Source organism: Gopherus evgoodei, chromosome 7, assembly GCF_007399415.2.
Source record: "Gopherus evgoodei ecotype Sinaloan lineage chromosome 7, rGopEvg1_v1.p, whole genome shotgun sequence".
Lineage (NCBI taxonomy): Eukaryota > Metazoa > Chordata > Testudines > Testudinidae > Gopherus > Gopherus evgoodei.
This window is the reverse complement of record NC_044328.1, coordinates 7128444-7149497: the sequence shown is the minus strand read 5'-3', so window position 1 is coordinate 7149497 and position 21054 is coordinate 7128444. Positions and strand designations below refer to the sequence as shown.

At 43.9% G+C, this 21054-nt stretch overlaps 1 protein-coding gene across 1 annotated transcript in view; it reads right to left on the bottom strand.

Moving 5' to 3' along the window:
* SORCS3 (sortilin related VPS10 domain containing receptor 3) overlaps positions 1–21054 on the bottom strand; it is a 495944-nt gene that overhangs the window by 97002 nt on the left and 377888 nt on the right. The window contains exons 7-8 of the mRNA XM_030570154.1: positions 17654–17772; positions 2769–2858 (exon numbers count right to left, since the gene is read on the bottom strand). Of these exons, the coding sequence (XP_030426014.1) occupies positions 2769–2858; positions 17654–17772 (209 nt within the window). The remainder of the gene's footprint in view (positions 1–2768; positions 2859–17653; positions 17773–21054) is intronic.

Sequence of the window (21054 nt, the reverse complement as noted above, 5' to 3'; positions counted from 1 at the left end):
CTGGATCTACTCCCATTTCAAAGCAGGCAAATTAAAGTACACCAAGGAAATTCTAGTGCATGGCAGATGGGTCCACAGGGACAGATAAAGCATGGCACACTAGTGCGCTGTAGATTTACACTGCAGCTTGCCACAAACCCAACTGGTGGTCTAGACAAACCCTCAGCAGTGACAGTGTTTTTCACATTGTCAATGGCATTTTGGCAAAGTGGGGGATCCTAATGTATCTATTTTAAATCTCTGGGAAGTGAATTCTCCAAGATCCCAAGGAACCTCCATTAATTCCCTTTTCTACTTCTGCACCAAGGAACTTTTAAGATCAGCTCATCCACAGATATTGTGGGACTTTATCTTTGTCCACAAACACACTGCGTTTACCCAATGCCTGAAGAGGAGGGAGAGACTACGAGGTAATTTATCTGAGTGTATGTCTACACTGCAGTCAAATGTGTGAGTGCAATGCGGTCAGCACACCTGTGCTAGTATCCCAGATGGCTTATCATAAAACCAGGTTGGGGAGAGTCTTTGGGGGGAAATATCAATCTAATGTACCCTTCCTATGCAGAATGCAACTGAATCTTCTGTGCTATCTTACATGGATCGTTTAGGAAGATCAAATAGGGCTGTTACAGGGTAGCCTCAGACAGCCCCTCAAAGTGATATGAGAGGGGAAGCTTTCAGAGCCTCTGCCCCGAACAGGTCTGAGCCTGCTCCTGTGAAATTGATGGGAGCTTTGCCACTGAAATCAATGGAGGCAAGATCTGTCTGGTTCATATCAAATGTTTTTAATTCCTTGAACCCTAAAAATGTATTAAATTCACTCCAGCAATGGACTGATGAAGCAATGTAAGAATAAAGCAAATAACCCCAGCAACTCAATTTACTTGACCAATGGCAGTGGAGATATTGCGTTATCCATAGCGGTAGCCTAACAAATATCCATCTCTGGCAGGATTCATTAATCAACAGCTGACAGAAGAGTTATTATTGCAAGAGATGATTGTACTGGCGAGCAAAGGCAGAGTAAACAAGGCTCCTTTATGCTTCTAAAAAGACTTCACTTTGACAACTTGCTTAAAAGCAATTTCCATTTTTAAAATGCCAGAAAGCAGTCACGGTTCTATATCAGTTCAGCATATTAGTTCAGAACTAGAGGGCTGCACCAAACCCCTTTCCACAGAGGCCAACAATCCATGATAACATAGGCCAATAAAGGACATTGATAGTGATGCAGCTACTGTCTCATGCCTCCTGTCATATCAGCATGGGGCATCTTCTGACGCCAATCCATAAACTGGCCGCGTAGATGCTGCTTCTCTAGGATATATAACTGGATGGTTCCCAGTTTTTAATGGGGCAGCCCAGTGATGTGACAGCTGTTTCCAAAAACTGTTCCAATCTACTGAAGAACACCCAGGAGAAAATACGTCTGCATGGTGATGGTGGCCAAACACAGCACCTCGTTGTTCGATCTAATGTGGAGTCCAGTGTGGGTTTGTTCAGATTCAGTATGCGGAAGACAAGAAGCTAACCCTCCGCTGCTGCTGAGATGAGGCACATGGCCTTTCTGCCCCAGGACGAAGAGTGCACTTCCTCATCTGTTAGCCCGTCCTAGCAAATGGTGTGCTAAAGAATCCTATTACACCCTGAGGAGGCTATTATCCTCTTTGCTGCTTTAGGAATTTTGTCCTAATATCTAACCTAAATCTCCCTTGCTGCAGATCAAGATCTTCTTGCCACACCTTCAGCAGACATGGAAAACGTTTATAGAAAACTCATAGACTTTAAGGTCAGAAGGAACCATCATGATCATCCAGTCCGATCTCCTGCACAATGCAGGCCACAGAATCTCACCCACCCACTCCTGTAACAAACCCCTAACCTATGTCTGAGTTACTGAAGTCCTCAGCTTGTGGTTTGAAAACCTCAAGCTGCAGAGAATCCTCCAGCAAGTGACCCGTGCCCCATGCTGCAGAGGGGGGCGAAAAACCTCTAGGGCCTTTGCCAATCTGCCCTGGAGCAAAAATTCCTTCCCAAGCTCAAATATGGCGATCAGCTAAACCCTGACCATGTGGGCAAGACTCACCAGCCAGCACCCAGGAAAGAATTCTCTGTAGTAACTCAGATCTCAACCCATCTAACATCCCATCACTATCCTCTTTATAACAACCTCTTACATGTTCGAAACCTGTTATTGTGCTTCCCCTCAGACTTCTCTTTTCAAGACTAAATATACCCCATTCTCTCCACCTTTCCTCACTGGTCATGCTTTCTAAATGTCTTAGGTATGGCCCATGAAACACAGAGCTTCATAAGGCACATGCAAGAGGCAACATCTCCACCTTAGGGAGAACAGAGCAATCCCTGTGAGAAGCATTAGATGCAGGCAGATCAGGTTATAATTGGCTCTAACTTGCACTCACCACTAGCTGTAACATTCTCTGAGTGCAGGTGGGTGAATTCACTTCAGTATATTCTTCCCTGCCTTTGTAAGTGTCACCGAAAGGCAAGAAAATGTTCCCAACCTGTTTCTTTTTCCCCAGAGCCCCATCAATTAATGTAAGTGAGGGGCAAACATACCAGCATGTACTTTTGGGGACTAGCTTTTGGGTCGATTCTCAAAACCTGAGTGACCACAGCAAATGGCAATCAGCAGAAGTGGATTCCCTTGTAGCTCTGGTCCATGTCAGAAACAAACCACAGCATCTCCACTGCACTTTTTAAGATGCTGCACATCTCAAGACTGCGTTGATAACAGGTTCATTTACCTTTGGTAGTGAGTATTTGGGCAATTTAATTTGAGCAAAGGGTTCCCTTTTGTACGACACATAGTAATTTGCTCTTCCACCAGCCGTCACCTGTATAAAGACAAAAGACAGACACTGAATACTCCTTTGAATACACACCATGCTGATACTCCTCAGCAGGGCTCAGTCACTTGTCTTTCAGCTTAGAGATGCCTACTGGGACTGCAAACATTTGTATAGTATTTGCAGACCCGGAAGGCCCGAGATCTGACTTAGTAAAATCATGTTGTTCCAAATTTCATCTCGTTTCCCCACACTTCAATTCTATGATTCTACATCCACATGATTCTAACAACAGATATGCTGCCAGCCATGGACAAGAGGCAGGAGAGTTTGGTAGTGAAGGACTGGGTTCTCTACCACAGATTCCCTGAGTGACCTTGGACATATCGCTTAATCTCTCTGTGCCTCAGTTCCCCCGGTAAAGTGGATATAGTAATACCACCTGATCTTGTCTATTTGCATGGTAAGCTCTTTGAGACATGGACTCTCTTCTCAGGCTACAGCTACACTACAGGTGCTACCATAGTCCAAGTTTACTGTGCCAGCGGCGTGCTTCTGGTGAACATGGCTGAAGCCTACAGGAGAGAGCTCTCCTCAAGAGTTAATGATTCCACCTCCATGAGAGGTAGTAGCTATGTCAGTGGGAGAAGCTCTCCCGCCGACATAGCGCTGTCTACACCAGTGTTTAGGTTGGTATAATTTACGTTGCTCAGGGGGGGTATTCACCCCCCATGAGCGACGAAAGTTCTATTGACGTAAGTTCTAATGTAGACAAGATTTTACTATAGGCATGCCTGTAACCAGGAGGTGTGATGGCAGCACATGGAGACCTAGGTAGAACAAGTATGTACGCAGCATCCTGGACAGGCAGGGCCAGCCCATGCAGCCACCCTATTACCACAGCTTCACTGCTCTTGTTACTTGAGCTAGCTCAGGTACGTCTACTTGTGCTGTAGTCGCACCTCCTGACGGCAGTGAAGACATCCTGTGAGTCTGTGCCATGCCTACCTGAATAGCTCCGTGATCTTGGAGTGATTTGCAGTACAGCCAGAGGGCACGACTATCATAGAAATAATAAACAAGACACATAAATCCTTTTATCATCTGAAAACTGGGTTCAAAGATCTCAGATGCTTTATAAAGCTAAAACAGTGGTTTCTCGGAAATAACATTGCCTTTGAGATAAGGCGGTGGGGGCGGGGGAGAGAGATGAAAGTAATCAGAATAATGTGATCTTATGGACTGAATGCTCACTACCTGTCAAGGCTAGGTATAAATGCCATACACTGAGGAGAAGTAAGATTCTCAGCTTTCCAATCATATGTTACATTCGTTCCTAGCCCCTGATCATTTGTGAGAGATTGGATTTTATACTGTCATTAATCCCTCAGTCTTCCGGGGAATGTTCTTTTTGGCACTGGTCCACGGCTGACGATGCCACGTCTCAGACTGGTGCAATTTCCATTCTCTGATGCTTTGGCAAGCTTACAGATTTTTAGATAATACAATACACAACACTCCTGTTATTACACAAAACATGATTTACTGGCTTTTTAAGTTTCTAGTAAGCAAACAGAAAGGACATAGATTCTCCCACAGGTAATTTTTCTTCATATCTGGCAGTGATATTTCTGAATAGGCTTATATAGCATATTGCTATAGTACCAATTTTATAATCTCAGCAATGATATCATCTACAGATGGTGGCATTTTCCCCTAGAGGAGCTGCCACTCAAAGGTCCTGGTAATACTGGTTGCATGCATCATGAATTTGTTATCTGATCACCTCAGGATGAGGTTTTTTCATTGACAATTTATGAGGAGAAAAGAAAAAAACATTGGAAATACAGTAAAACACAGCCAAGTAGAATTCTCCCCTTTAAGTGTTTGTTGTTATTATTAATAATAGCCTAGTGCCTAATGACCCCAACGAAGACAAAAGAATGATCACTGTGCAAACACATAGTGAGAGACAAGATACAGACAAGATGGGAGGGTAAACACAGACACAGAGCAGTAAACTGACATAGGCATGGATGCACCTTGGTGGCACCTGTTCTCTGCCTGTAGCACTTCATGGTTTAATCTCCTGGGGATACGTTGGTCTAATTCTGGCTGTTGGGTTTGGTATGGAGATGACTGGCTGGTGTTTAATGACCTGGGAAATACAGAAGGCCAGACTAAGCAGTCTTTGCCCCTTCCGGTCATAAACTTTATGAATTCCCCAAGATCACGAGGTCACTGGTAGATTCAGTAAGAGACACTGGTCATTCAAGATAAACTCAAGAGTGGTCAAGTAACATCTCCAGGCCATAACTTTCTGATGTGATGATGGTGCAAGAGCCATGACGGTTATTTCAGGAAGACAACCTTGCTGCCTGGCCGTCACTCCATCACAACAAGGGTTACTCTGGAGAAAGGAGAGTGACTGGCTACTCAACTCTCAATTTGTATTTTAAAACCAAAATTCAGACCTATAAGCTCCTCTTGTATCAACTACATAGAGCCAACCTAATACACTCATTCTCATTATTTCTCAGGCCACACTAGACTTTCTCCTATCTTTTCTCGTGCTGTTGCCTTCTATTGCATGAGCCAGATCCCTAGCTGGTGTAAATCAGCATAGTCCTGCTGAAGTAAATCAAGTTACACCAGCTGAGGGTCTGGCCCAGGATTACACCATCAGCTAGTTACCATGGCATACAGACCAAAGGGCATGAATGCACTCAGTGACATGGGAATCATTAGTCAGGATTCCAGAGTTCAATTCCCGGCTGTTCTGAATAGCTAAATAGTAACACTCTATAGGCAAGTAACTAAGGTGTTTTGAAATGAGGATAGCAATATGTATATACCTCACAGGGAGGTTGTGAGACTCAGTCAGTGTTTGTGAACACTTTAAGATCTTCAGATCAATGCTAGGCAGGTGCAAAATATAACAATAACTATTCAGTAGGGTATCTGCCACAGAAACTGATGAGCAGGTGCAAAACTGGGGCTTGAACAACTAGGGTAGTTCCCTCTGCATTAGCTACACTCCTTTTGAATCTTGTATCTGGTGCTTCACTTTGGCAAAAACTTGAACTAGGGCCTACTGTGGTCTGTAGGTAGCAGCCCTACAAAGCCAGTGAATGGGAAATCTCCCACTATCTCCACCAGCAAGAGTTATATAAAGCTTATCCCAGCTGGGACCTGATTTTTGCATGATTTTTACCCATGCTAATAGAGTCCCCAAAAATTATCAGCATTCATGAAGTCTGGTAATCGCTGTGGTATGGAATGAATTTAGGGATGCCCCTTTTCATGGAATCACAGAATTGGAAGGGACCTCGAGAGGTTGTCTAGTTCAGTCCCCTGCATCAGCAGTAGGACTAAGTACTATCTAGACCATCCCTGACAGGTGCTTGTCTAACCTGTTCTTAAAAATCTCCAATGATGGAGATTCCACAACCTCTCTAGGCAATTTATACCAGTGCTTATCCACCCTGACAGGAATTTTTTCAAAATGTCCAACCTAAACCTCCCTTGCTGCAATTTAAGCCCATTGCTTCTTGTCCTATCCTGAGAGGTTAAGGAGAACAAATTTTCTTCCTCCTCCTTGTAACAACCTTTTAAATACTTGAAAACTGTTATCATGCCCCCTCTCAATCTCTTTTCTAGACTAAACAGACCGAATTTTTTCAATCTTCCCTCATAGGTCATGTTTTCTAGATCTTTAATCATTTTTGTTGATCTTCTCAAGACTCTCTCCAATTTGTCCACATCTTTCCTGAAATGTGGTGCCCAGAACTGGACTCAACTGAGGTCTAATCAGCACAGAGTAGAGTAGAAGAATTACTTCTCGTGTCTTGCTTACAACACTCCGACTAAATACATCCTAGAACGATGTTCACTTTTTCTGCAACAGTGTTACACTGTGGACTCATATTAAGCTTGTGGTCCACTATGACCCCCAGATCCCTTTCCGCAGTACTCCTTCTTAGGCAGTCATTTCTCATTTTGTATGTGTGCAACTGACCGTTCCTTTCTAACTGGAGTACTTTGCATTTGTCCTTATTGAATTTCATCCTAGTTACTTCAGACTGTTTCTCCAGTTTGTCCAGATCATTTTGAATTGTAATCCTATCCTCCAAAGCACTTGCCCCTCCCAGCTTGGTATCGTCTGCAAACTTTATAAGTGTACTCCCTATGTCATTATCTAAATCATTGATGAAGATATTGAACAGAACCAGACCCAGAACCGATCCTGTTGGACTCCACTCGTTATGCCCTTCCAGCATGATTTATTTTAATTTATTTTGGTGAACTTCTCCTTTTCCTAGAAACAAACTTGCTGGCATTGTAAATCCAGGAGATTATTATAGCTGTTCCCGCCAACACTGCTTTTTATTTCACATTTGATGAATGTCACCCAGTTATTTGCTCTATGTTCATCAGTCGTGCTCAGCACAGAATTAGCCAGGTTTGTCTTTTACCTTCTCCTTTGCTAATGACTGACTCATTAATCTAATTTTTTGGATTTCTATTTTACAGGTTTAATTGTGATGCTGGCCAGTGGAAAGGATTCCTTCGACAAAATGTGTTTGCTATTAAACACCTCAGTCTTTCCTGAGTTGTGTTCTCTGTTCCCTTTTCCAGGGCTGGCTCCATCTCCTCTTCAAATCTGTTCTCACTTATGCTTCCAGAGAAGGGTTGGTTTGCCCTTGGTTTTATTTATTTTGGTAGCCACATGAGAACATGGGAAACTTCCACAGAAAGAAGAAATTACATATGCTGGCCCATCACACATCATGACTCACTTGATAGTTCCATAGCCTCTATCAGAAATGGATGACGACTGGCAGGCTTTCAAGCAAGTAAACAGAATTATGGAATAACTACTATGGAATCCAATCAGCTCTGAATTTTCTGTGGTGGGAAAAGAACAATGCTCAATTCCTACACCCGAATGCTACATTGAAGGAAATGGTTTTTCATCCTCTCCCCCCCCGCCCCCCCTTTTTTTTTTTAAAGTCTAAGGCAGAAGAAACTTTGCTAAACCAAAAATTACACAGGCCATTTGACAGGAGCAGAGGGACCAAAAAAAAAATGCAGCTGCCTTTGGTCTTAATAGAGAGACCTGGTAGTCAAGTCCCAGTATCCAAAGTTTCACTATGATCCAAGCAGCCAGAAGTGGCCCTCAAAGACTACAGATCCCAGCATGCAGTGCTCTATTTTGTTCTCAACAGCCTTGTTACTGGGAACTGCAGTTTTTAGTAGCCACCCCTCTTTGTGGTCACAAGTGGTGTTTTAGAACAACATGAGGTCCATAGCGCCAAGCTGGCTTGTAATCACTGTCCCAAAGAGAGCCTATCCTCTTCCTGATGCTCAGATAATTTGAAGAAATGCGAAGGAACACACACGTGCTAGTAGCCAAGCAGTGGTTGGAGCTGGGCATAGCACATGCAAAGGAGCTGTATCCTGAGCTTAGGGCATGTAAGAAGCTGGAGGACTAGATACCAGGTCTGCAGGGATCTAAATGACTGATGCTTCCACACTGCCAGCCTGCAGCCACCACAGATTTGCAATCCATCCCCTATAAATCCTGTAGGGAGGGGGACAAAGCACCACAGGAAGTGCCAACTACAGAAGATCTGATTGACAACACCCCCAAAAAACTGTGATTGGCCCCAGTGCACTATTTAAGCATGGAGGGAGTTCCAGGAAGCTATCTGGGCAACCTGGAAGAATTTGGCCTGTTACTGTAACAGACCCTGCACTCGTTCCCTGTTCTTTGGCTCTGATTCCTGACTTGACTCTGCTTTGACGCTTGGCTTTACCCCGATCCCTGACTTGGGCTTGATCCCCTGACTTGACTCCTGACTCCTGCTTTGACTACTAGGCCTGACTCCTGGTCTTATCTGCTAAGCTAGGCCTCCCCCATCCCAGTCATGACAGGGCAGCCCCATTACTCTATACTCTGGCCTCCCCTCTACACAGATCATGGAGCTAAATGGTTCATGACAATGGGGAAGGGACATGTCTAGCAGAAAAGCGAGACTGAAGTGACCAACAGATAGTGTGTTTGGAAGGACAGAGAATCTAGTACAGACACGGCATTGGCTGGTGGGCTAAGTAGGAGATCCTCAAAAGTATTTAGGATTTCACTGGGAGTTAGGCAATGAAATAGCTTTGAGGATGTGTGCCTAAGGCACTATTCCTCTGACTAAACATAAAACAAAACTACTACTTTACCAGCCAAAATGGGGTAGTTTCCTATGCCTCAACTTTTTCATCTTTCCTTTTTCGTCAGCACAGTGAATGGGGACGACTACTACATCATAAAACTAAACTCCCAGCTTCCTTCTGTCAGTCGTTCTTTGGATAGTGGTTTAGAATGAGGCACTAGACACCTGTTTACCAAGAATTATTGCCTTCAGTGGATCCCCTTGCTTTCTGATCACAGGGAGCCAGCTCTTGCCAGTAACGGAACTATACTGTAATGAGAGGGCAGAAGCCCATAGTTCAGAAGCAGTGAGAGAATGCCATAACATTCTCTGAATTATATTTGGGAATTTAGCATAATAGGAGCATGCCATATTAAGCCTATAGGCTGCTATGGTGACTGCTTTAGTATGGAATTGTGTTTTCATAGTATGTAGCATCTATATATGATATACGTTATCTATGTAGCTATCTAGGATTTTAAGGCCTGGCTTGACAAAGCCTTGGCTGGGATGATTTAGTTGGGGTTGGCCCTGCTTTGAGCAGGGGGTTGGACTAGATGACCTCCTGAGGTCTCTTCCAACCCTAATCTTCTATGATTCTATAGTGTAGACACACAGAAGTTTAATGCTGCTAGGTTCTGAGCACTCTCCTAATGAAGTCAGCGGTCAGTCAGATAACTGAAGTTAGCACACAGCCACATTACCCGAGATGCTGTCCTCTCTGCTTTGAATAAAATATACTGTGGTAGCTCAGATACAGCTATGCAGTATAGAGAGGTAAAATACTTGACTTTTTTAATGACAACTCGTGTAGTAAACGTGCACACAATTACACCTAAGACATCAAACTGACAGCACAGGCAGTGTTACATCTGGAAACCGTTCAATTTCCCTGCACAGAAACCGACTTGAAATGCACACAATTGTACACATTAAATCTTCTTTTGAAGGATTTTCAGAGGAAACATTTTTCAGTCTGCCAAGTACTTTATATCTCCTGCTGAAAATACAGTTGATGTCACAGACAACGTGTCAAGGAAGGAGTGGGGAGGGGAGAAAGAGAGAAATAAAAGCAAGTATGGAATAAAAAGCTCCCTAGAAACAAAATAAAAGACCAAAAAGAAGAAAAAGTTAATCAATTTTTACCAACAGCTGTTGAGCTTTGAGTTCCAAATTCAATAATATTTATCGTGGTAGAAATGAAACAGTGCCAGGGACGGAGGAAGTAGACGTGTCAGCAAATGGGAAAGCACCTAACTACACATTGCTCCTATTCCTTTATGGCACTGCCTTACAAAGGGTTTTAACTAGCATGTAGGATGCACTCTCTCTCATCTCTAGGATTCTTGTCCCCCCTATCGGAGCTTCGTTTTGTATTTTAAATGGGTGTAGCAGAATATCAGCTCCAGCAGTAAAACAGGTGTAATCATGCTCATCATTTAAAAGTCTTCATCCAATTAGTTTCACAATCAGTTTTTAATAATTTCTTCAATAGAAATCTCAAGGACCAGGCCTGATAAGTCAAAGAGAACACCATTGTCCCACCAAGCCACTCTCTCTGCCATTGATTGCGAAGATAAAAATCAATCTCAGCTAAGGAGGGAGAAGTTAAAAATAAATTGTGCAGATTGATTTCCATTAAGATGTTCTGTCCCCCAGTTAAAAAAAATGGAGGAAAAAAAGATATCTATTAGAACATGGTGTATTTAACTTCCATGAAAACAGAAAGAATGATCCAAGCTGGGGAAATCAAAAGTTTAACTCCCTGCCCATCTAGTTTCATTGCTGTGAGATTTCACGGTCAAAAAAAATCCCTCTCCCCCCGAGGTGGAGGGATAGTCCTGTTTGTCTTCAAGTGAATTTGTTGCTTGTTGAAGTTGTTACTTTGACAGTCCTAGGAGTGCATATTAAGTAGCCACATAACAGGTGCATCCTGTGCCAACTGTATTGTGGGACCAACATCTGCTCGCCTGATAACACTAGCTTAGATTCAGAAAAGCATGCCTAATCAGGAGAGCATTAAGCACGTGCTTAACTTGAAGCACACGCTCAAGTCCTGTTGAAGTCATGTGATGAAGGGCTTTCCTGAATTGAAGTCAGAGCCTGTAAGACACAGAATGATATTAATAGGCCATTTTTATTAGTTATTTTTGAGATGTTAAATTTATAGAGCTAGTTGGGAAATGATCATTTTCGCCTCATGAAAAAGTTTCAGTGTGCATTCTTTTTGTTTTTGTTGAAAGAGTGTTCACAGTTTTTAGGTTTCAGAGTAGCAGCCGTGTTAGTCTGTATCCGCAAAAAGAACAGGAGGACTTGTGGCACCTTAGAGACTAACAAAGTTATTTGAGCATAAGCTTTCGTGGGCTACAGCCCACTTCATCGGATGCATAGCATTTTTTAGGTTTTCATTGTACACCTGACAAACAAAAATGTTTTGGTTTTCAATAGAAACCTCCAAATTTTGGACAAAAATTGGAATTTTTCATGAAATTTCCATTTTGTCAAACAAGCCCTTTTCAAGTCAAAAAACATTTCAACTGAAAGTTTGTGACCAGCTCTATTAATTTGATTCCTACGCAGGTAGTCATTAAAAAGCCAATATTTATGCCAGAAGGATCTATCAGAAGTCCCACCGTGCACAAGCCACATTCATTTGGGGGCAGGCATAATTCTGTGGAATCTCAGCTGTGGAATTTCTAGGGCTAACCACACCAGTGGATGTAACTCCATGTACGTCAATGGAACTGCAATGGTGTAAAACTATTTGAAGTGAGTCAGGCCTTTTGCATGCAAAATAAGTTCAGGTCTCAAAGCACTTCACAATCTTTTTTAACGGATTTATACTTACAGTGCCTCAGAGAGAGACTAAGTGACCTTCCCAAGGTGACACAGGAAGTATGGGCAGGGATGGTGTCCCTAGCCTGTTTGCCATAATATGGGAATGGACGACAGGGGATGGATCACTTGATGATTACCTGTTCTGTTCATTCTCTCTGAAGCACCTGGCATTGGCCACTCTCAGAAGACTTAGATACTGGGTTAGGTAGACCTTTGGTCTGATCCAGCATAGCTGTTCTTATGTGGCAGAGCAGAGAAATGAATCTAGGTCTCTCAAGACAGTACCTTGGGATAGCTCAGTGGTTTGAGCATTGGCCTGCTAAACCCAGCATTGTAAGCTCAATCCTTGAGGGAGACATTTAGGGATCTGGGGGCAAAAATCTGTTTGGGGATTGGTCCTGCTTTGAGCAGGGGGTTGGACTAGATGACCTGAAGTCCCTTCCAACCCTGATATTCTATGAAATCTGTAGGACCCTGACCACCATCCTTCTAGACAAGTGACTGGTGGTGCAGACAGGGGAGAATTTTGCCCTAAATTTCTCACATTCTGTCCAGAATCCAGTCCTCTAGAAGAACAACAGTTGACAGAGCAGTTTGCTCTCACAGCATGGTACCTCCAGGTTGCTAATGACAAAGTGACTGCTCCCTGCTCACACATGATAATACCACAGACACAGTCTGAATCAGGAAGAATGCTAGCCATAGTCAAATTGCCCCCCTGCCCTTAACATCTCTATCTTAAGTCTCTTATCATCATCATCTGTAACAAGAGCAGGCAATACAGCAGCGGTTTTCAAGTCACGCTGCTGTCACAGCAACAGCGATTGATTGGAGGGAGTCGCAGACCCGGCAGGTGAAGACAGGTGCTCAGAGCAGCCACTGATCAGAGAATCACTTGCTTTGGGGGAAACCAGAGTTGAGAGAGAAATGCCCAGTGGTAAAGGTGCCCAGGAAACTGAATAACAAATGGAATACAACAGAAGGTGGCCAGATATGAGGAGGAATGGCAAGAGAGAGAGAGAGTGATAGATATTAACAACGATTAACTAGGCAGTGTCTGTGCACTTTGGGGCTAACCACGCAGCTCTCATTAGAATTACATCCTACATGCCCCTGAGCAGCTGAATAAATATGCCATATGGGCTGCAGGAGGAAAGGGAGTCTATGGTCCAGCTCTTTAAAAAGGCTGAGATAATGATTATTTATTATTCCCTATCATGTGTCCCTTTGGTTAATGGTGCAGGGAGCTTTCAATTTTAAGTGGAAATGAAGCGGATCCTGAGGCAAATAGCAATCTCCACCGATCAAGGATTGAGGCAGGAGGGTCGCTACCACATTCAGATTCAAGTTCTTCCCGCAGTGGAGGGTGTTCAGCTCCAAAGGGCTGGTTTGGTCCACGAGAGAGAACGGCCATCAGCCACGAAGTTCAAATCAGGAACCAAGCTTCCCCAAGGCTCAGAGAGAGTTGGATTTGGTATGGATTCATCTCTAGTTTCTAATCCAGAAAAACACCCACCAATTTCCTTACCCAGCTGCCCTGTAGAACCCTAAACCAGAGTTCAGACCATGTTAGCCTGCATTGTGTTTGGGACTATCCAACCCACACCACACCCTATCATCCTAAAATGACCCAATTAGAATGCAATTGTCTCGCCCCATCTCTGTCCTTCAACACTCACAGATTATAGTTGGTTCAAAGAGAAAGGCCAAGTTCTGGTCCAAAGTTCTAAATAGCCCCGGCCCCCTTCAGACTCCTGCAGATATTGATAGATGTGGGAGCACAGGGGTATCAACTAGATGATGAGCTAAACTAGCAGAACATCTGATATGCTAGGAGATCATCATCAAGGACAGGGGCAGCTCTAGCTTTTTTGCCGCTCCAAGCACGGCAGTCAGGCAGCCTTCGGCAGCTTGCCTGCAGGCGGTCCCCTGTCCTGTGGCTTCAGCATACCTGCCGCCGAATTGCAACCGAATCCTCGGGACCGGCGGACCTCCCGCAGACAAGCTGCCAAAGGCTGCCTGACTGCCACCCTCGCAGGGACCAGCAGGGCGCCCCCCACAGTTTGCCACCCCAGGCACGTGCTTGAAGCGCTGGTACCTGGAGCCACCGCTGATCAAGGAAAACTAGAATCTTCATGCTACACATCCCAGAGCACTTTATTATTGTTTTTATAGTTGGTAGGTAATTTTTCAATGAGGGTTTTGTGGGGGAGGGAGAAGAGGGGGCAAAAATGCCTCTTCAGCCAAGTAGAAATTTTCAAGAGAAAAATCTCCATTTTAAAGTATTTTCGGGCTTTACAGAAAAAAAACCAAACGTTTCAGTTTTTGAAAACTTTGGTTCTTGACCACCTGAAAAAGTATCTGAAAAATTGAGAGGAAAATGAATAGCTATCTTCAAAATGTTTCCCTGGAAAGAAAACACATTTCCAACCAGCTCTGTAATGTGGAAATCCCCAGAGATCTAGGCACCAAGCACAGGTATAACAAAAAGACTGTCCCTGCCTAAAAGAGTTTACAATGTAAGCTTTACCCAGGAGAATAGAGCAACAGCTCAAGTAATTAACAGCAATCCACATCTGATGGGCAGCTGTGGATCATCTCCAAGGCTGGATTCAGAAAGTGAAACCATTTTGGTCACATGTAGACACAAGCAGGATGGGCAGTGCACTACAGCTACAGAGAAAAATATAAGCATTCTCTACTTAATGAAAATGTAGTGGAAAAAATTACACTGATTTTAATGGAGATAGTGCAGCTAAATGACTCACAGACCCCCTTGAAAGTAGTTATTCGAAAGCACGTTAAAATAATATATTTTGTGGTTATTTTTGCAAATGGCTTTTTTTTTTTTTTTGCAAAGGGCAATTTTTAGCTGATGTTAGCAGCAGTATAATACGAACCCAGTTCCAGCTTTGGAAACAGCACAGTAAACTCCTTAATTTAAATGAGATTCAACAGGTGTAACTGGGGGTGGGATTTTGTCTTAAGTATATACCTTATGCATTATTGTCCAAGCTCAGATATGACTATGCTAAGCACCTTAGAAATAACAGATCAATCTGATAGCTATTCAATGTGTGATGAGTTTAATTCATAGAATCATAGGACTGGAAGGGACCTTGAGAGGTTATCTAGCCCAGTCCCCTGCACTCATGGTAGGATTAAGTATCATCTAGTATTATCATTCATATGAATGACAACTGGAATGTGGCCACTCCTTCTTTAATTGAATCAATCATAATATATGTTTACTGTGTCCTCTCTTATTCATCTTCTTGCCACATTAAACAGTCCCCCCATCATTTCAATCTCTCTTCATATTAAAATTTTCCAAACCTCTAAGCATTCTCATTCACCCTTGCCTGCAACTCTTTTAATTCTGCAACATCTTTTTAAGGTGGTCACTACTGCACGCCGCATTCCAGAGGAGGGCAAGCCACTCATCATATTTTCCATATTATGCACCCTAACATCTTGTTAGCTTTGTTTGGAGGTAAACTGAACCACACAGCTTTACTCCTGCTGAGGATCTGACCTTGCTAGCCTAATGATGAACTCAGTTACACTGGATATCTAGATAGACTAGAGGTTCTCAAACTGGGGGTCGGGACCTCTCAGGGGGTCATGAGGTTATTACATGGGGGGTCGTGAGTAGTCAACCTCCACCCGAACCTCCCACTTTGTCTCTAGCTTTATACTGATGTTAAATATATAAAAAAGTGTTTTTACTTTATGGGGGGGGGGGAGGGTCGCATGTAGATGCTTGCTGTGTGAAAGGGGTTACCAGTACAGAAGTTTGAGGACCACTGAGATAGACGTATATATCAGCTGACAACTATATCTATATCTCCTGATCCATCCTGGGGATGAAGTGAGATCAGAATCAAAGCCTGTGCACATATCTCTAAGGCAGCTGTTAAACCTCAACATGTTCTTACATGGTAATTTGGTAAGTTATTTAAGGTTCAAAATAATATAAAAAAAATCTGCCAATTAAGTCTAAATGAAATGCAGAGCAAGTACATTTAAGACACCTCATTTAAAGTGTTGCCAAATATTTTTACTTGGAGTAATTAGTGACTATTAATTTGAGCCCCAAGCGCTCCATTTCCAGTGGTTGCCAATTTAAGGCAGACAAATGCTCACACCACTCAGGGTTCCCCATCACCCATACAAACAGTTCAACATCCCATGCCTTGTTGTAGTGCGTTGAGTGCTACGGAATGATGAACGCTTATCAGATGTGCTGTAAGCCATAAAGGGACACAAGAGCCTGGCAATGCTCTAGGCTGCTGAGATAAAAAGCCCGTTTAATGCAGGCTCTCTCAGAGGTCTGGCGTGCAGTAGATGTTTACCAAAAGATGTATGGGTGTCTCCAATTGCAGACACATTGGTTACTAAGATTTGCTAGTATATTTTCTAGAGGCAGAAGTGCTAATTACATCAAAGGAGCTCTACCCTGCCCCCGGCACTGAGCTAGTGATCTCCCCAGTTAAACAATCACTTGGAAAAAGCTAATTTTTTTTCAATAGAAGATGCGATTTTGCATAATTTTAAAGAAAACAAAAGAACAAAAAGCCACCCGCTCTGCAAAGAGAGAGCTTTTGAAGGGCCAAGCCTGTTTCTTTGTTATCCTACTCCCATCCTCCGAACCAAAACATCAGCTTCATCTCTGTCAAGACTTGCTTGGATCATCTGGGCTCATCTCTCACCAAATCATTTCTCTGCCATAGCAGGGCTCTTGGGCGCTGGTGCACCTGAGTACCTCCTGTCTCTGCTTATGGCACATGATAGTTTAGCCTCCCGAGGGCTGTAGTACTGTGGTCTAATTCTGGTTGGTGGTACGGGTGTGGGAGTGGCTGCATGGCGATGAAGGCATGTGTTATACTGGAGATCAGACAGATGATCTGGTCGTCCATTTTGGCTTTGAACTCTGTGGCTCTAAAAACACCATCATCCTCAAGGTCTTCATTGCTCAATCCTCTCCCATTCCCAAAAACCTGGATCCTGGTCTCCACCTGGATGAAACTTCCTCTGCAGCTGCTCTCTCATAGGGTGGCCATTCTCTCACCCCCTCCCCCTTGGTTTGTCCCCAAGGGACATGGTGGGGAGCAGTTGGGCTGCGCCATCCAGCCCCTCGCCTTCTTGGGCAGTCTCCTCCTTCAGGTTCTCCCCTCCCCATCCACAGAGTGGTCATCCACCACCCACCTCTCCCAACCTTCTTTCCCTTTGATTCAGCCTTATACCTTCTTCTCTTCCCAAATCCCCCTGCCTTCTTCTCTAGTCACTTTGCCTTCCAAGCTGATCTCCTGTCTGACCCATTAGCTTTCTGCCTCCTTGTTTGACTGTCAAGCCTGGATCAACTCTTCTATTTGCCTCAATGGCCACCCACTCAACATTGTCTTCACCAGATGATGCTTTTCTGCTCTCTCTATCAAGGCCACGGTTTGCTAACAGGTGCTCCGTGGCATTTTCCGGACAACCATAACAACAGTCTGCACCTCCACAGTGCCTTCCATTAGGGGAATTACAATCTGTGATGTAAGGTGGGTAAGAATCATCATATCAGATAAGGAAGCTAAAGCACTGAGAGATCAATCAACTTACCCAAGGCCATGCAATAAATCTGTAGCTGTCAGGTATTGTTCTCAGGCCTTCTGACTTCCAGTCCCATGCCTTACCTCTAAACTACCCTTCCTTCCTCTGGGAAGAAGAAAACATGCAGTATAGCGCAGGATCTACCTCACCCCAGCCTGCTACGCCACGCACTCACTCCCCTCAGATATTGTGTCAATGTACCTGAATAAAGACATATTCATCCTGGACAACAAGTGAGTTGGTGTCGATGGAGCGCAAAAACGGTCCACTTCTGATAGTCTCCGAACACTCCTGGATCCGACAGGTTATATAATGGGCGTCTGTAATAGAAACATAGGCACACATGAGAAATTCCTGCCCAGGAGCTCATGGTCCAAAAACTTAATAAGCAGCTCAAAAGAAGGGCACAGAATGGAAATGTCAGCCTGAGCTCCAGTATCCTGAAAGTTAAAGTTAAATGTGTTTGCCATCCTCATGCTTCATGGCATCAGATGATCACCTGATTAGGTCAGGAAGGAATTCCACCCCCCTACGTAAATCACTGCACCCACTTCTATCTAGGGTCTAAACTCTGGGTACTCCTTATAAACACATCAAAAATTCATTAGGCCCCAAAGGCATAGAAAAAGATTTCTCACCCACCCAGACTTCCCTCCTATCCACTACATACGCCTTTTCAAACTCACTAATAACCTCTCCCCAAATCATCCGAGCCCTGGGGAGACAGATGAGCCTTGCAGCATACCCCGAATGTCAGCAGATCTGGCCTGTGATGGCCAAGGAAGGAAATCAGTTCCAGAGTCTAGCCTCTCATATGAAATGTGCTGCCACCTTCTGTTCAACCCAGGAAGTCATTAGCTCAAGCCTCTTGGCTGACCCCAGCTTTTGTGGTATCCCACAGAGAGAGAGAGAAAGCCAGCAGCCAACTGATATCGGGTTTGGTCATGATAAATCTTACAACTTCCTCCAGAAGTTAATTGACAGCTTGCGCAGATCACAGAGTTCAGGCAAGACATGCTCTTGGCACGAAGCATCATGGTATTCTACACCAGTTGGAGTGTCCAAGGAGTTTTAAGACACAGCCCCTTTTGCACTGACTGCAGGAGTCTAATGCCAAGAGGACAAAGACATGGGAAACTATAGGACAAAACAAAAGGCTGCAATACCTTTTTGGCAAGGATACCTGATACAAAGCGCTACCTGGAATCCGGAGAGTGGCTGCGGGTCTAAGAAGTCCCTCGTGCTGCTGAATCCAAGGAGATCAATTCATTAAGTCCTTTGGATGACTGTGTCCAAAGAACAAATGTAATTATGATTTGGGAAGTGCTGATGATTCATTTAGTGCCGTAGAGTACATGCATACAGAGACTGTCCTTCCCCAGAGAGCTTACACTCTAGAAGACGTAAGAATAAATGCAAAGAAAGGAGTTGTTTTAGATAAAGGCCCCAAATCTATAATCCTCCCCTACCCCTTAAGACATACTTTAACTTCTGTGTACCTCACTGAGTAATCAATTTATCTCTATTGACTTCAATAGAACTATCCTGATTTAAACTAGCTCAGGATCTGTTCAGAGCCTTTAAGAGACAGCTCTAGGAGAAGGTGATGTGGCCTATCACACCAGGACTGGAACATCATTCCATGACTTGGGGGCTGCTTCTGAGAAGGTCTGGGAGCAGGAGGAGGATATGAATAAGTATTTCAGGGAAGGACCCAGCTTAGTAGGTAGATTAATAAACAGGCACTGCGGTGCAGGGAGAATCCAATAGAGACTCACCCACGATATAGGCAAGCCAGTATGGAGCCACACAGGGCATGGTAATTATGGACTAGAGTCTTAAATTTGATGCAAGCGGAACTAGGTCAATCAATCAAGAGAAGGTAACGATGTGGTCTGGTCAGTGGCGCTCTGCCTACTTTCTATTACCTCAAAACTTTTCAAAGACATTAAGCCTCCCAACACCCTCATGATGTGGGTAAGTATATTACATCAGTGTGTCACATGGAGAAACTGAGACCCAGTCCAACGTTGCACAGCAGGTCAAGCAGCAGAACTGGAAATATATGGCAGGAGGCCACAGTCCCTTCCTCGACAGCAAGGCTTCAAAAGGAAAGCTCTTCATAAGCCACCTGTTTTGTCCTAGGGATGCTGTGGAGAACTAAGTTCATGGCTCCTAGTCATTAGTATTCAGGCACAGGCCAGCCAGTGCAATGGAAAAGGAAAAAAGAAATCAAGTAATGATTAATGCTGTAGTAAACCTTCCAGGCCACACAAGCCATTACTCTGATCCCTTGACAGCTTTACTCTCACTCCTGAAGATCACATTTACCAGCTTGCTAAGCTTGGGAGAGGAAAGAAAGGAACGTGAGGTCAAACAAGAAGGGTTTTCATCTTGGACCCAGGAACTGTATCCACATTCCAAGATCTAAATGCTTGCTCAAGACAGAGGAAAATGCTGAAGTGCAGAGATGCTCAAAAAACCACCATGACTTTGTTGACTGAGGTGTTCAGCAATCCAGAGCACGTGAGGAAAACACAAACTTGCTAACTTTTCATTGGAGCTGCTGCTGGGAATCAGCCTGCCCATCAATAGGCTCAGACCAATGACTCTCTTCAGAGCTGGCTGCGTTAATGCAGCACCATGGTTCTCTCACCGATGTGCCACCTGTAACACAGGACTGCACTGCAAAATGAGTTGGGAAAAGTCATCACAATTTTGACCAAAGGAGACATGGAACTCAACAGGCAATTGAAACAAAATGGCTGCATCAGGATATGAGCCAGATGCAGTTCAGCCTTCTCAGGGTATTGCTATAGGTTGTTGTGCTTTTAGCTATTAGTTATGTGCTATTGTGTTATTATGTATAATCTAAAAGAGAAATTGCGGCTGGGACAGAATGAGATTTTTCATCTGCAGAAGCATGTGGTTGAGAGGAAGGGTGGTCTCACGTTGAAGTCACTAGACTGGGAGATGGGCAGGGTTTCTTCAAGACTCTGATACAAGGGTACAGAGAAGGGCAACACACGTGATTAGGGGTATGGAACAACTTCCATACGAGGAAAGATTAAAAAGACTGGGACTGTTAGAAGAGAGATAGTTAAAGGAGGGCTACAAAATCATGAACAGTGTGGAGAAAGTGAAAGAGAGATTAGGGAAGTGTTATTTACCCCTTCACATAATCACAAGAACCAGGGGTCGCCCGATGAAATTAATAGGCAGCAGGTTTAAAAACAAACATAAGGAAGTACTTCACACAACACACAGTCAACCTGTGGAAACACTTGAAGTGGGATATTGTGAAGGCCAAAAGTATAGCTTGGTTCAAAAAAAAAAAAAAACCTAGATAAGTTCATGGAGGATAGATCCATCAATGGCTATTAGCAAAGATAGCCATGGATGCAAACCCGTGTCCCCAGTGTGCCTAAACATCCACCTGCCAGAAGCTGGGACTGGATGACAGGGGATGGAGCACTTAGAATTGCCCTGTTCTGTTCATTCCCTCTGAAGCATCTGGCACTGGTCACTGTCAGAAGACAGGATACTGGGCTAGATGGACCATTGGTCTGACCCAGTATGGTCGTTCTTATATTTGTGTCACT